Below are 16061 nucleotides of genomic sequence, written 5' to 3'. Positions count from 1 at the left end.
AAAGTGATTTTGGTTGAATTCGGGTTCCGCGTTGCTACGATACAAATAAAGGCAGCTGTGTTTTGTGGAAATAATACACGGTTCCGTTCATGTTAAAAAGCTAATTCGACTTCACGTTAAAGTTCCGCATTCCTGTGTATCGGTACTGCTTATTATTCTTTGTATCCTATGTATATTTCAGATATAATTCATTTGACTTAAAGCGGCACACCAACAAAAAAAATTGTATATAGATGGAGATGCTCAAATATAGTCCAAAGCAGTGGCGTTTTAAGATATAGAAGGCCCCCCCTCAAGGCTTGTACGTGGGCTCCCTTCTTTATCACTACATCTGGTGACCCGTAAAACATTCAACTCAAACTGTTACATATAGGTCTCACTATTGGCGCAAATAGACGTGTTTAAAGGGGGGGTTCTAGTTTGCGGCGTGGGCCCAAAAAATTTTTGGCTTAAACCCCTCCCTTTTTACTGTAAAACCCCCTCATTTTACAAACTTATTTAAATGTTTAAATTACCACGTACGTTGTCATGTTATTGGGTTACGACGGCGAAGCTTATTTTGCGACGTAACAACAGTTTATATGTGGTTAATTTTCTATCGGGTATTATAGTGGGCCCCTAATTCGTGTGGGCCCCCCGCGGCTGCGGGGTTCGCGGGGTCGATGATACGCCACTGGTCAAAAGTACTAAAATTCGAACAAAACAATTTATGTTTTTTAGAAATAATGGAAACTTTTCAGGCTTTCACATATTTGTAGGGGTGTACTGCTGTATTGAGTTCGGGTATTTCCCAACGAGCAGACTTGTGTTCCCTGTATTTTGGGTTTCCGGCATGAATTTTGCCAACCGCCGTTTCGACGTGCTATACAGGTCGTCTTCATCAGGGTGAATTCGAAACATCGGTGAGCAAAATTATTGCGGGAAGAACTGATTCAAAATGCAAGTACAGTAGGGCGGGGAAGACGGGACACCTTTAGCACATAATATCAAAATATCCTGATCGTGTTTTAAACAATTAACAACGGTCTATGGGAGCCGTGAGGATACGGTTTTATAATTCTTTGATTGTTCTTTGTTTACCACCAAATGGGAGGAAAAAATGGAATGTAAAAGTGTTTCATCTTCCCCCACCCTACTATATAATGTGCCTGGCAGCAACAGTATATATTGTGTTCCTTGGTATAGACATGGGGAACTCGTATACGATGGTAAAGAACCAATATACTGACATATCATGTGTTGGTGTTTCATTAACTATAACATTACAAACGTTTCGGTAACAACACCAGAGTATTTGATCAAGTACTTTTACCGTAGCGTGTTTTCATGACTGTGGTTTTGCTGCTAATTCTCTTCATTTCGTTGTTTTAATTAATCTGATCTTTGCTAACCCGTTAAAGTAAACGAATGCATCACAATTGCATTTACAACGTTCAGTTATATTACGACACGAGGCATTGTGACGATATAATGGTTTTCCGTCTCCAGATATTATCCATTACCAACTTGACAACACTTGTGGAAATCTGGTAGCAGGTGAAGGCCGTTATACCACAAAATTGTTTTGTTAATTTTGTTCAAAAGTATATTATCGCGTGACTGTAGAACAATAGACGGGTGACGCCAGCATATAAGAATATTAACATATATAGTTGCGGTAAAGTGATTTTGGATGAATTCGGTTCCGCTTTGCTACGATACAAATAAAGGCAGCTGTGTTTTGTGAAAAGAATACACGGTTCAGTTAATGTTGAAAAAGCTAATTCGACTTCACGTTAAAGTTCCGCATTCCTGTGTATCGGTACTGCTTATTATTCGTTGTGTCCTATGTATATTTCAGATATAATTCATTTTACTTAAAGGGGCATATACCAACAACAAATCAAAATTTGAATATAAATAGAGATGCTCATATATATTCCAAAGTTCTACCAAAAATTCAAACAAAACAGCCTCTGAAAAATCGCGTGAAATTGAAACAAATGCTACAATCCCTGGTCCCCTCTTCATCAACGTTACGATGTTGTCCGTTTGTAGTTGGTGTTTGTGTAACATACAGTTTGTACGCAATACACGTTTGCATTGACATATAAGGAAGCCGTTTGGTTGCAAACTGAACAACAAATGTTGCCCAAAGAACCGGAGGCACATCGATACATGGTTTAGGGTTTATCGTGTGGTGTAATATTTGTCATTAGCTGGTGATAGTTTTCTACATTTTATATCGCCAACCCTTTGTGAGATAACTTGCGTTTCTTCAAAGGACAAAGCTCCCTGCTGTACCACCTAACCGATGTTGTTGTTCTTTATGCACACTATTGTTCCTTGTAATTATTACATGGTAGTTTGTTTTAATTAAGTTTTACCAATGTATATAACTACATATATATACATGTAGTTATATATACATTGGTTTTATACCCACTTAATGTGAATATCGATATTCTGCTAATTCACTTTTTTAATAAACTGATCTTCCCTATCGTATTCGAAGCGATAAATGTCAATTTATGTTATTTAGAAATAATGGAAACTTTTCAGGCTTTCACATATTTGTAGGGGTGTACTGCTGTATTGAGTTCGGGTATTCCCCAACGAGCAGACTTGTGTTCCTTGTATTTTGGGTTTCCGGCAAGAATTTTGCCAACCGCCGTTTCGACTTCTTATACAGGTGTTTTCATGACTGTTGTTTTGCTGCTAATTCTCTTCATTTCGTTGTTTTAATTAATCTGAACTTCGCTATCGTATTCGAAGAGATAAATAACAATTTATGTTATGTAGAAATAATGGAAATTGTTCAGGCTTTTACGACTTTAACACGGGATTGCGGTTCTATTTTTTTACCATGTGATACACGGATGTCAGTTGTGCGTTCTAAAAAGATGTTTGTTTTCCTTGCATTGAAAACAGTTGTACCATTTGTATCAAAACACAACAAGCGACATAAGTTGAAACGCTGGTTAAATTCAAAGTTAAATTAAGCGAGTATTGTTGGATTTAACTCGGGTATTCGCCGACGTAGTACGTGGTGACGTCATTGTACGTAGATAATGTGTTGAAGATCACGTGTTTAAAACTACACCAATCATAGAAGAGATAGCACACTCTGAGCGTACGACTTTAGTTTTAGTATTTTTATTAATAAGTTTAATTTATCCGCTACTGCGCTCCATACTGCCACCGTTTGGCAATATGTCCTGGGGAAAGTCACTTAACGGTAACTCGCTGCTTCTACCCAGTGGTCATACTAATGGGTTGCCTACTATAGTGTGATTAACAGTGCATGTGATGTACATCGAGGTCGAATGTTATTTTAAAATACGAAATTTAACAATGAACTGCCATCCCTTTTTACGTTAATTATTCGCAATGACGAAGTAATAAGTTTAGGCGTCACTTAATATGTTGAAAATGTATGTATGTATGTAACTTACTTTATCCTCGCGTGGCCGGAAAACGACAGTCGTTATAACACGGGTGTTCATACACCTCGTGCCAGCTTACGAGTTACCAAGCTACCATGTATGTTACTTTGTGGGTGATTATTTTTTTTTTTGATTTTTTTATGTTTGGCTTATTGGACAACCCATTAGTGATCACTGGGTTGGAGCAATTGCCGTTAAGTGTCTTGCCCAAGAACACATACGCCCACAATGGTAGCAGCGACGAGCCTTGAACCCATTACCTCTGGGTTACAGGCGGGCGCGCTAACCACTTAGCCACGGCGCCGGACAAAATACATACATTTTTCTTTAATTTTTTAAGCTCAAATCTAATAACAGGCTGTAGAACCTCGCCCATATATAGTTTAGAATACAGAATCCAAAACGTGTTTGAACAACTGTTATTTTATGTTTAATCCACACTGTCCACACATCTTCGTTGTTTTAGAAAATTTCATCTTAGCTCTCGTTTTCGATAAATAAATATTACGTTATGAACATAACAGCAGGTTTACTGTCAAAAGAAATCATTTAGTATTTTAGTAGTATAGGGTGGTCGAAGATGGGACAGTTTTTCATTCGGTTTTATCTTCCCATTTGGTAGTCAACAAAGAACATTCAAAGAATTATAAAACCGTGTATTCACGGCTCCCAAAAGACCGTTGTTAATTGTTTAAAACACGATCAGGATATTTGGATATTATGTGCTAAAGGTGTTCTGTCTTCCCCCACCCTACTATATTAACACGAAACCATTTTCTTTATATTTGATTCGTGTATTAGCAACATTTGAATGAAAAGAATTGCTATCTTACAACTATTTATACAGTTTTTTATTGTTTCTCTCTTGATTTCTCGTCGTCGTTCGCAGCAGCAAACAATTTACCCAAGGCATACGCCCCCGCAACTATTGCTCCCACAGTCAGCACCGCGGTTCCAACTCCCTTTGCCGTATCTTCTTTATATATGTTGCCCAGCCATCTTTCTGCACGATCCGTATCCTTAGTGTGGCTTGGATCATATTTTCTCAACCAGTTAATCGCCCCCTTTACATAATCACGGCAATTGTAGCGAACGAGATTGTAACTTCCAGCCCACGGTGCCATAATCAACTTCATTAAAATACTCCACGCCTTTGACCTCTCCTCTTCACCGGTGCTTGGCCTCTCCCAAAAGATGTCTAGACACTTCCCCCACATTTTCTGATCATAAGGGTGTATTCCGACTGTCCCCTCACACGTTGAGCTCGACACTGCGCATGGGATCAAGGCGTCACTCACTCCAAAGTCGATACTGTACCTAAGCACGCCATCTATAAGGACCAGCAACCCAGTATGGCCGATAACGTTTGTCTTCTGAGCACAGGTAAGAGCAACATTGCCAACAGCTTTTAAAATACTCCTTTTCAACTGCTGATGTTCCATGTTGCTGCGTCTATCTGTGTAATATAATGTTGGTTTAGTAGTTGCTATACGCTTTTATTTGACATTTACTCGTGCTGTGTTTACCCAAAGCATATATACTTAGTATATATGCTTTGGTTTACCTTTGTTTTAACGTCTGTCGTTTGGCTGTTTATCCCTAAGCAGTACTTGGCTAAAGCCTGTAATACCACACGCGTATAAATTCAAATCTTATGACGAATCATTAATTCGATACTAAAGTATCGCCAGGTAATATGTTTGCGCAGCTACCACGTGTATTACACAATTATCTTACTCACACACACGATATTATTATATTAGCTCTTGAAGGGTCTTAGCCGAGGTTAATGTTTTCCTAATGCACATATTTGTACGTCACTTTAAATTTCCTTTTTGAATGAATGAATGAAATTTATTTCGTCTCTTCGGTCACGATAACGAAGAACAATAGAGTTGACAAAAAGCGAAAAGACGGGTAGTAACGGTAAAACAACAGTTGTTAAAACACGCTTGTTGATAAAAAAAAGAAAGAATAACGTTTTGGATAAAAGGCGTGACCGTTACACCCTACAGACGATTTACGAATTACTTTTACTTGAAGATTGTTTTCTCCTCTAAGCAAAAGTAACCTATTTATTCACACATGGCGGGACAAGGACAGTCGTTTTAAAACGGATGTTCCATTTCATACACCTTGTGCCTGTTTACGCGTAACCACGTATGTTACTTGGAAACATAGACTCCTTAAGATAAGGACTGGAACCTCCCATGCTCGGGGTTTATAATTGTAACTTGAGTCCTGGACTAAAATGACTTGTAGAGAAACTGGAGACATAATCTTGGTATCCATATTAGGGTATTCGAGGATGGCGAGTTCAATAATAATACTTCAACATCATCCGAGGTCATTGTCAAGGTCAAAATTTATAATTAAGGTCAAATTACTGAATTTTAAGTATTTTTTGGCCTAGGCCTAAATACTCCGAGATATTACTAAAAATATGCCATAATAAGTTTAAAGCTTCATTTTGTAAGCGTTAGTACGCGATATTAAAAACATTCCTTCAAATTTGTTACTATATATGCTCCCCAAACAAATGCAATAACTATAAATCAGTAGCGCTACCCAACGGTTTATGCAAGATAGTAAAACCAACCACAAAATGGGGCTAAAGATCACGCCCACCTTTGCGACAATCAAATTTAATTTGTTTTTTCGTTTCCTGCCTTCCCACGATGGGAAATGAAAAGATACGTCTAGCTGTATTGTGTGTACGTACACTGTAAACTAAGTCAGTTATAGCGCTATAAAAGTTGTTCAAATGGTATTTAAATATCGAATATACGTTGCAACTGATATGTTATATTGTTTATGAGAGTTGTCAGTTGGATAAATGAGTTTCAATTCCGTACAGTTTTGTTGACAAGGAAACTGGTTAAAAACAAACAGTAACCCGGTAGATTCGTTAGGATACTTATGTTGTTTGATAGTCAGGCGCTATTCAAGTATTTTACCAACTTTTTTATCTTAGATTATATATTTTATGTCAAAACATATTGTTACTAAAACCTTGTTAATGGTGAACATGTTTAAGTATTTCTAATTTAAAGAATAAATTGGGGTGCTAGTGAAGAACCCCCCACCTTATTTGCTAACCCCTAGCCTACTATTAATACAAAATTGATAATGTTTTTTGTGATTAATAATTTATTGTACATTTTGTTTAGGTACTATGTTCAGTAGACTATTCTATCATGCTTTAATGATTTATACGGAACATGTATTATAGTATATTTGATTCTATATGGGTGAGGTCCCACAGTGAGGCACGCCATGGGACCTGGAATTTGGGCCAGAGTTGCCTATTGGCTATTACTCCAACATCGTATATGCACATTCTATTCTATATGGGTGAGGTCCTACAGTGAGGCACGCCACGGGACCTGGAATTTAGACCAGAGTTGCCCCATTACCCCAACATTGTATATGCACATTCTATTCTATATGAGTGAGGTCCTACAGTGAGGCATGCCATGGGACCCGGGGTTTAGGCCAGAGTTGGCCCATTACCCCAACATTGTATATGCACATTCTATTCTATATGAGTGAGGTCCTACAGCAGGCACTCAGCAGAAGTGACAGAACTTCACTAAGTTCTCACATACCATGTTAAATAGTTTGAAGCTTTATTTTATATTGTTCAACTTAATGTGTCATATACTCATATTATAATCCAATATCCAGTTGATATATTAGCATGTAAAAGTACAACACACATACACAGTGTATGTTCTTATAGTCTTGGTTTGTTTATTCATGGGAACAAATAAGTTTAAATTCTTGTCACATATGAAACTAGTTTGCTAAGTTCGTATGGCTAGCTTGAGCTCACTTCTTTCGATTTATTTTAACTGTAAATGTGTTTAAGCGACTATCGTTTTGTCGTTTGTCCTGTTGTTCATTATTTTTTAATATTTTCTTTCATATTCTTCGTCACTGTAATAGTAGAGACAAATATGAAGGTCACCTATTATAGTTATTATTAGAAAGGGTTTAGGGTTACATTGTTTGTTACATCAACAATTTTTACAAAGTCATTCATATTTCTTGTACGTTTCACTCAATCTGCTGACGTCGTTCATTTAAATTATCTTGTTTGTAACAAAAGTTTCCAACAAAGAGAAAAAATTGCCCAAGGCATTTTAAGATTAAAGTAATTGCTTTAAATTTGAGTCACATTAAACCTGGTGTCTTTGTTTTGGTTCGTTCTGTGCTGTCCTTGTAGCGTAACATGGTAAAGTACAGGCAATGCACCATCGTTATAGTAAATACATGTGAATGTATTAGTGTTGTTAGTTATATGCAGTAGCATGCATCAAAACATAATATCCAAGTATATGCTGTACACATAATGCACACATGAGACATAAGATGTGTCAGGTGTGTACATGTAATTAGGTAATACTAGGAATCTAGATTCGACTCCTGTAGAAAGGTTGTTAATGTTATAAAAACAAGGTTGTTTATTTAATATATGTCTACTGTTTGGCACATTATTGTATATTGTGTTTAATGTTGGAATTAAACGTAAATGTAATATATAAGTTATTAATATTTTTATTGAAAGTTTATATATATATATATATATATATTTTATATTAATATGTGTATAAGGTTGAAATAAATCTAAGTAAAGTTGTTTTAGTAGCAGTTTAATTATAAATAAATTTATAAAATACTGTGGATAAAATATTGTTTTAATTTTAATGTTTTCCACAAGTTTATTGTTTGAATAAATTATTGATGTTTGTTTGAAGATCAAATATTTAAAAACGAGCGATTGGTTTGAAAATCAAGATTTGACGACACTTGTTACGCTCTGTTGGTCCCAAACCCACTTCACCACCCACGCTATCTATGATGTCATAGTTATCCTTGTATTGGAGTCGTTGTGGCATGACTATTATGACATCATCATGTTGTTGGGAGCTTTCTCGGTAAACAGACTGTTTATGATGTCATGGTTTCACTTTCAGTAAACTTTTCGGTAAACTTTTGGGAAGATTAATCATCTTTGTTTACCAACAATAAGTTAAACAGTTAATCATAATTTGTTTTAAATGATGATGATGTACATAAATGGCAAAATATATCTTATTGCTTATTAGGTACATTACTATTACTTGACTCCAATATTGTGTATTGTGTATTTAATAGCACTTGGTGTACCACCCAATGTTTAATAATTAAACATTTATTATTATGTGTCCATATTTATTAAACTAAAAAAGGAAACTAAAATGCAAAAATACCCAAAAATTAAGAAATAAAAATAGTCCATTAACATAAATAATTTTTCATTTTGTAAAATGTTTATAAAATATTTTGGTCAGTGAAACCATTATCCTTATTAATTAAACACACAATTATGTTTATTGCAAGTTTCAAACTAAAAACGCAAATAATAAAAAAAGAACAATATTGTCCCAAAGAAATTTTCCCTGTTAAATAGTGAGTTTGGTAAAATTTTACAATTTTTTTACTCCCGTCTGGGATTTCCATTCCTATTCCTGGTTAGCTCAGGAAGTCTTTAATATTGATTATTTCATTTCATAGTCATATGAATAAAGGTACTTATGTGTTCAACATTTATTTTATATTGGGGTAATTTATTAAGGTTTTGACGCAATATATAGTGTTGTAATTAATGTAATATATATTTTTGTGCCACAAATCCCAGGGAATACTTTATATTTCCTAGCTAGCTATAAATATAGGGCTTTTTGTATATTATACAACTTTACAAAAGCTAGTACAAGTATTAGGCCTACTTTCAACTTTTTTTAAAAGAACGTTTAAAAGAAAAATTGGGTACATGTATATTAATTTACTGTAAATTTCCGTAAAAAAAATATTTCTATTTCATATTAAATCATCCATTTATGTGCACCACTAAATAAATAACAAGTCTTTCACTTTTTTTCAATTTTTAAATTCCTTAATGGATAATAAAATAAACTCTTTGTTGTTGAAGTGGTTTCTACTTTGAACCAAGTTATTTCTAATCTATAAACTTTATATTGAGTTACTTTGTGTACAAAGGGCTAGTGTGTACATTTATATAGGAAGGGCTTGATATGTGATTTATCCAAATGGAGTAACATGTATGTGTCATGTGAGTGTGTACGTGTGGTTTTGGGAAAATATTTTCCGTTTAGTTGTTGTTGAGAACGGGGCCCACAAGAAACTCATGGCGTGTTTTGATCAATTGTAATTCGATCTATTATTCTCCATTAAATTACGTAATAGGTCACCTCAGTGTAACAAAGATCCAAAGGTATCTAAACAGAACATAGATATAATGCTGACTGCTGATAAAAGTATGGTAGACTGGAAAATTACTCAACGCTAGGATAATACCGCCCACGCACTTGTACGTAACGCTGGAATTTCTCTCCTTTTGTTGAAATTCCATCTTTTATGTTCAATGGTGCTTCATGCTTTGTTCAAGACTCCACTTGTCGGTCCCACTTCCCCTCAACTACATAATACAACTCAAGTTATAATCAATAGAAATACAAACTTGTTAACGAATATTTCTACAACAGCTGCGTACTTGTATCTTACCAAAGTCAAATTTATTTTTTATTAAAACAACAATTTAGTTTTTTAGCTGTAAATTTTATCTATATCGTGTTTTAAAGACTGTCGTTTTGCATTTGATTGCCTTCTCTTTGATGTTTAAATACTAGTATGAAATTTCCTATGGTTTTCATAGAAGAGATAAATAAATAAATTTGTTTTGGTATATTTAATACAAGCACTAACATGGCTCCAATATGAAAGATTCACATCAAAACCATAAGCCCTTGGTTTAACTATCTTCTATTCTATAAGAGTGAAGTCCTTCAGTTAGTCAAGTCATCGAGATTTAAGCCATAGTTGGCTCATTACCCCCAAATATGTTATATCTTCACAGGGTTTTTTTATATTTTAAAACTAACACCAAATAAATTGTGAAGTGACCTACTTAGTTGCAAATAATCCCTAAATCAAAATGAAATTATTTGTGTGTACTTTTGATTTTGTGTTATTTTATTTATTTATGCAAAAAGATTTATTTGATAGTTTACAAATAATTCGTAATGCAACAAAAATTTAGTGGTTATGAAAACCCCCGATATATTTTAGTAAATGTTGCATGTTTTACGTCAAACAATATTATCAATTCCCCTTGTTCAAATATGTTAAATAGATAAGTTTCTCTTCACCAACACACTGTACACAACATACCTGTCCAATTAGTTTCGAAAAACCAGATATTAGTTTCACGAATTCTTGAAATTGCTCTGTTTTGAAACATCTGCCAGATATAAATAAATCTTGAAACATGAAGCAGAGCTATTGTTTTCTTAGCAATTATTCTATTGTGCCAATCGGTATTATTAAATTCCTTATGAAATGTTATACCTTCGAATATAGTTCAATTCATGGCGTTGGTCTACTGTTATATTAAGCTCTCGTACATTAAAGTAGTCACTACATGGTATTTGCACATTTAATATACTATTGGTAGTGTAGTGACTGTACAGTACAGCACTGTAGTGTTTTATATTAATGCGTTGGAATATTTTGTTTTACAATGTCTTATAGAAGGTAACGTGTTATTAATATTATATGTTATAAAATATAGGCATTATGTTTTATAATGTAATATAGAACAACAAGCATTTGTAGACCCAATATACTACAGGTAGTTGATACTAGTGGTTGTATTAAACTGTTATAGAAATGACGCTGCTGTTCTGAGTAGTGAATTTACTCGTGCATGAATTCTGTGTAATTTACTCATTTAGCTGTGGTGGTCAGTACATTGCTGCAGAGCAGAAGAGTGTACATTATAACGTAGAGTGTGTAGATTGCCAAAGATTGGGACTGATTTTGGTGCCTTATATTCTATTCTATATGGGTGAGGTCCTACAGTGAGGCACGCCATGGGACCTGGGGTTTAGGCCAGAGTTGTCCCATTACCCCAACATTGTATATGCACATTCTATTCTATATGGGTGAGGTCCTACAGTGAGGCATGCCATGGGACCTGGGATTTAGACCAGAGTTGTCCCATTACCCCAACATTGTGATATATGCACATTTTTGCAGTGTTTTTAAAAACCTTTGTTGGCTAATAGTGTCTCATTGTCAGTTTACTTTAGTTCTGTTTTTAGGCAAATTTTGCCAAGATTATGTAAGAAATAATTGACTAATAGCTTCTTATTTTCAGTTTAGTTTTCTATTGACTCTGTAGATAACTATACTAAATAAATATGACATTTGTTAATTTGCCCTGTAGATATTTATACACTGTGTGTCTACAGTTGAAACCCCCTTAATTTAGTTCAACACACAATTGTTTAAACTACGTCATAGAAACGGTCGCCACAAGACCTTCCACTGGTAACCACCTAAGCATGCTACCTCTTTACTATTGGTGGTTATTTACGTGGAAAATTGTTATTTTGGATAATTCCTTGTTTCTGTTTCTGCCGAAAATTGATATAAATGTCCACATTTGTAACCTTTAAACAGTATTAATGGAGGCTATATGGGAGTGGGCATACTATGTGCTGTGTGTGTTGTTTACAGCAGTATGGTTTAAAGGGGTCGTGCAAGGGACGTTGCGTGCTTGTAATATAATTATTGTTGACGATCTGTCATCAACTAATTAGTGGCAATGAAGTACACGGCGTATAATGTATTTAATTAGATGCAGTTTAGTGATGTATTAATACAGTATTATAGATAGTAGATACTCTTGTATGTAACTATAGCCAATACACTATGATTTATTGTAGGCTGCATATTGTTGTTCAAGTCATTGGTTTCATTGGTTTGTACTTAGTAACACAGCACACAGGATAATATGATGTATATATATATATATATATGTAGTCAAAGACAGAATGAAAGTAGCCTGACCAGATAATTGATATTAAACTTTAACCTAAACAGTTACATGTATATATTTTATATATATAGTCTTTAGTGTAGTGCTGGTATACGTACTTAGTTTATGCTATCAAGGTATTCATATTTTTGTAGCCAACACAGAATAGTATTATCATATACAATTCATAATAAACTCATAGACAGAATATAAATAGCTCGTCCTGATATTAACCAGATGTTTCGGGCTCTATTATTCCGTTTCATGTAAGAAGAAAGTCTGGGTTTTGTCTCGGAGGGTTGAATGACGTTGTTAAGTTTGAACCTTTTCAAACGTATTTACTCAAGTCTTAACATTGCCATGAAAAGGTTGAGGAATGTGTTATATTGCCACACACTATACTTGGCTAATATTGGCTTATATACATAATACATGCTGATGCTATGGTGAAGTTAAAGTCGTGTACTCCAATTTATTGAGTATTTGTGTTGTTTGCTTTAGGAAATGTTGGTTTGTCATTAAAGTTAATATTATTATATATATATATATAAATTATAGACATTTTCATCCGCCATATGGTGAGAATTTATCAGAGAAACTTACCCTAATTAAATGGGTAATGGGCCGGCTCTGGTCTAAATTCCAGCTCCCATGGCATGCCTTCCTAAGGGCCTCACCCATATAGAATAGACAATTATAATTTTGTTCCAGAAGATATTTTCCTAAAATACAGGATATTTATTTCGAATTAAAAGGTGGCAAAATACTTTTGTTTTAATTTTTAACTAAATCCTTGTAATTATTCCATCACAGCAGCAAAGCATTAAGAATGTGCAGGAAAGTTTTGTAATTAAGTAGAATGGTTCAACAAACTAGAAGGGTGGTTGAGGACTATGTTTTGTTTCGGATCCACGAAACAATCGCTTCCGAATCGTACGACTCTTTTTCGTCCCGTTGTAAACTCGAGGATCAAGCATCCAGGGGGTTTCCCTTACCCCAGACTAACCCCGCTCGATTGAATGTTTCGATTCGAAAGATTGCGGCAGAATACGAGAGAAGATACAGAGAAACATTTCCGGACTTACTGGAGGAAATAAAGTAAGTTTAATCTAACGCAACCTACTTCATGCCAATGTGCTATAAGCTGCTGTTTGAATTGAGTAATTTATTTTCGGATAAACGGTTGAAAGTTGAAATAAAATATTAAATTTATCGTTAAATGTATTTTGGTGAGCAACAACAGTTTTAATGATTAATGTTGAATGGGAAAACAAACTGTCGTTTCTTACACAATATATGAAAAATAAATTCATATTTTTACAAAATGATAAGCCCACTACTTTTATATTATCTAGCTACAAAATTGGTTCTTACTTTGTATAAATGATTTTATTTAATGTTCGTTCTTTTCAACAGGACAGTAAACATGTCAACTGATGACGTGGACAAAACATTTTCGCGAATCTGTAAAGATTTATTCCAACTTCCTCTCAAACGGAATTACCCGGATAACGCTATGAAGTCACAAGCAACCAGCAACTCCAAGATATTTATACAAAGTGACATCTTGGAGGTGGAAGACAACCATGTTAAATGGGGACATGTTATTGCTTTGCTGGTGTTCGCAGCCATTGTTGCTGTGCGGGCCGTGGAACTTAAAAAACATGAACAAGTTGACGCGATTGTTTCGTGGGTTTCAAAGTTTATCGACACCGAGCTTACTGGGTGGCTGAACAAGCAGGGTGGATGGGTGAGTACATGGGTGAAACTTATTCTTGTGTGACGGGGCAACAACAGTCGTTATAACAAGGGTGATCTGTTTGATTCACCTCATGCCAGCTTAAGAATGTACCTTATTTATCCTCGCATGGAGGAAAACCCAGTTGTTATAACTTTGTAGGTGATATAAGAGTGAGGTCTTAAGTAAGATACTTTTGCGAACCATCTAGACCCCACTGAGGTAGTTTATAGACACTCAATCTATCTTTCCTGGGACACAAGCGTAAACTACTTGTCGTAAATACATCAACGTTATTTGATCCCACCATTAATTTGTTCCATCGGGCCGGCGTCTGTAACTTGATATGACTTGTGGCTCTAGTGAGACAACTAATGTGTTGACGTATGTGAAGCACTTAGCTATATTTGATATAAATATACTGTACTGTAAGGGTGAGGTTCTATGGCAGACATAAGACATAGGTCAGAGTTTTCCATAACAATAAAAATATGTTGCCTTGCTGTGTTTTTTTAACTGATAAGTTTAATTCATTACCAGGAAAATGTTATAATAACAATGGAGACCTCGGATCAGGGTGAAGAGTTTGCCCCCTGTGTAATATAGATAATCAAATTTGCTATACTCATCAGGAAACAAATACTTCATATGACTAACACTGTACTTTTGTAACACTATAATAAGCAAGACAAACTCAGTAAATAAAGGTTGAAGCCCATTCTCTTATAGATAATTAAATTTGCTGTATTTAACCGACAGTTTATATAAACTGCATATGACGAATACTTTTTTCCCAGGAAAACGTAATTGAATGGAGTGAAGCAGGAGAGACAAGACTTCAGTTACAAAAAGATACGAGTTTCGATCCAAATAACTTTTCGTCATCGTTTCGTTCAGCGATAAGCGTAGGTGTTGTTGCTGCGTGCGTTGGGTTGGGAGCTTTAATTATGACCCGGAAGTGAATTGTGTTTCATGCATAGGCGACAAACTTTTAATATTACAGGGGAGGCAGGGATAGTTGGACATCCATTCATATACTTGGCACTAGTTTTTTCGGCAAATGCGAGTTACAAAAAACAATCTAACTAATTGGTTGTAATGTTTACTGATTAATGCAGTGTAGAAAATTCTTGGGTATGTCTGCCTACCCTGCCACCCCAGGTTTGGCGCCTATTATTTCATGGTACAAAGCTGTGGTATTCATGTTCTAACTATTGTAATGATTATTCCAGTAAGATTGTTGGTAATATTCACCCTTAAGCTGGTGCGTATCTTGTTTAATGTTGTATCTTTGTTAAATAAATGTGAGAAAAAGAGCTTCTAAACGTGTACATTAAGACCAATGTTTCATGGTCATATTACCCCAAGTACATAGCATGTACAATGCTGGCAACATTAGATCCTTGTGCTATATATAACTTCTTCTATTTCTGTATTTGTTTCAATTCAAATTTAAATTCTTGTAAATTCCCCTTTAAATTGAGATTTAATTGGCAAAAGATGTGAAAATAATGTTTACTTTTAACTGCACATAACACGGAGCTTGTTTAAACTAAATGTACAGAATGTGCCTCGTTTAATAACGAAGACATTGTGATTTTGGCAACTGTACATAACTTCGCACTTACGCCATCCACCAACGTATTTCGCATCCACAGTTGCTTCTGTAGCTTCCCAATGTATATTCAGTGTACAGTTGCCCGATATCTAACACAGCAGAAACAGCACGCTGGTCGTTGTGTGTGTCAGCATCCATTGTTGTTATCTATTGTCGGTTCCTATTAAAACTGAATCATGAAATAACTTGTGTTTTGGGTCAACAGTTCAAGATATTAGGTAGTTCATTTATATCCTCATGGGTGGGAACTTGAGTGACTTATCCATGGTTGCCACTCCCATGCTCACAGTCGAGTTACTGAAGCTATTGCAGTATGTGGATAAGCAGACATGACTTTTGGTTGGTTTGGTCATTTATACTCTCGTGGGTGGGAACTTGAGTGACTTATCCATA

General features: G+C 35.1%; 2 protein-coding genes across 2 annotated transcripts; one reads left to right on the top strand and one right to left on the bottom strand.

Annotated features, from left to right (window-relative positions):
* Positions 1-4198: 4198 nt before the first annotated feature.
* LOC149739326 (uncharacterized) lies at positions 4199-4946 on the bottom strand. Its single transcript, XM_089873899.1, has one exon. It carries the CDS (start codon positions 4865-4867, stop codon positions 4277-4279), a length of 591 nt encoding a protein of 196 aa, XP_089730025.1. The 5' UTR covers positions 4868-4946; the 3' UTR covers positions 4199-4276.
* An 8156-nt stretch (positions 4947-13102) lies between these two features.
* LOC149739325 (apoptosis regulator Bcl-2-like) lies at positions 13103-15853 on the top strand. Its single transcript, XM_089873895.1, has 3 exons — positions 13103-13410; positions 13729-14062; positions 14848-15853. Exons 1-3 carry the CDS (start codon positions 13172-13174, stop codon positions 15010-15012), a joined length of 738 nt encoding a protein of 245 aa, XP_089730021.1. The 5' UTR covers positions 13103-13171; the 3' UTR covers positions 15013-15853.
* Positions 15854-16061: the final 208 nt, after the last annotated feature.

Source organism: Ciona robusta, chromosome 3, assembly GCF_009617815.1.
Source record: "Ciona robusta chromosome 3, ASM961781v2".
Taxonomy (NCBI): Eukaryota; Metazoa; Chordata; class Ascidiacea; order Phlebobranchia; family Cionidae; genus Ciona; species Ciona robusta.
This window is presented reverse-complemented; position numbering and strand designations above follow the sequence as displayed.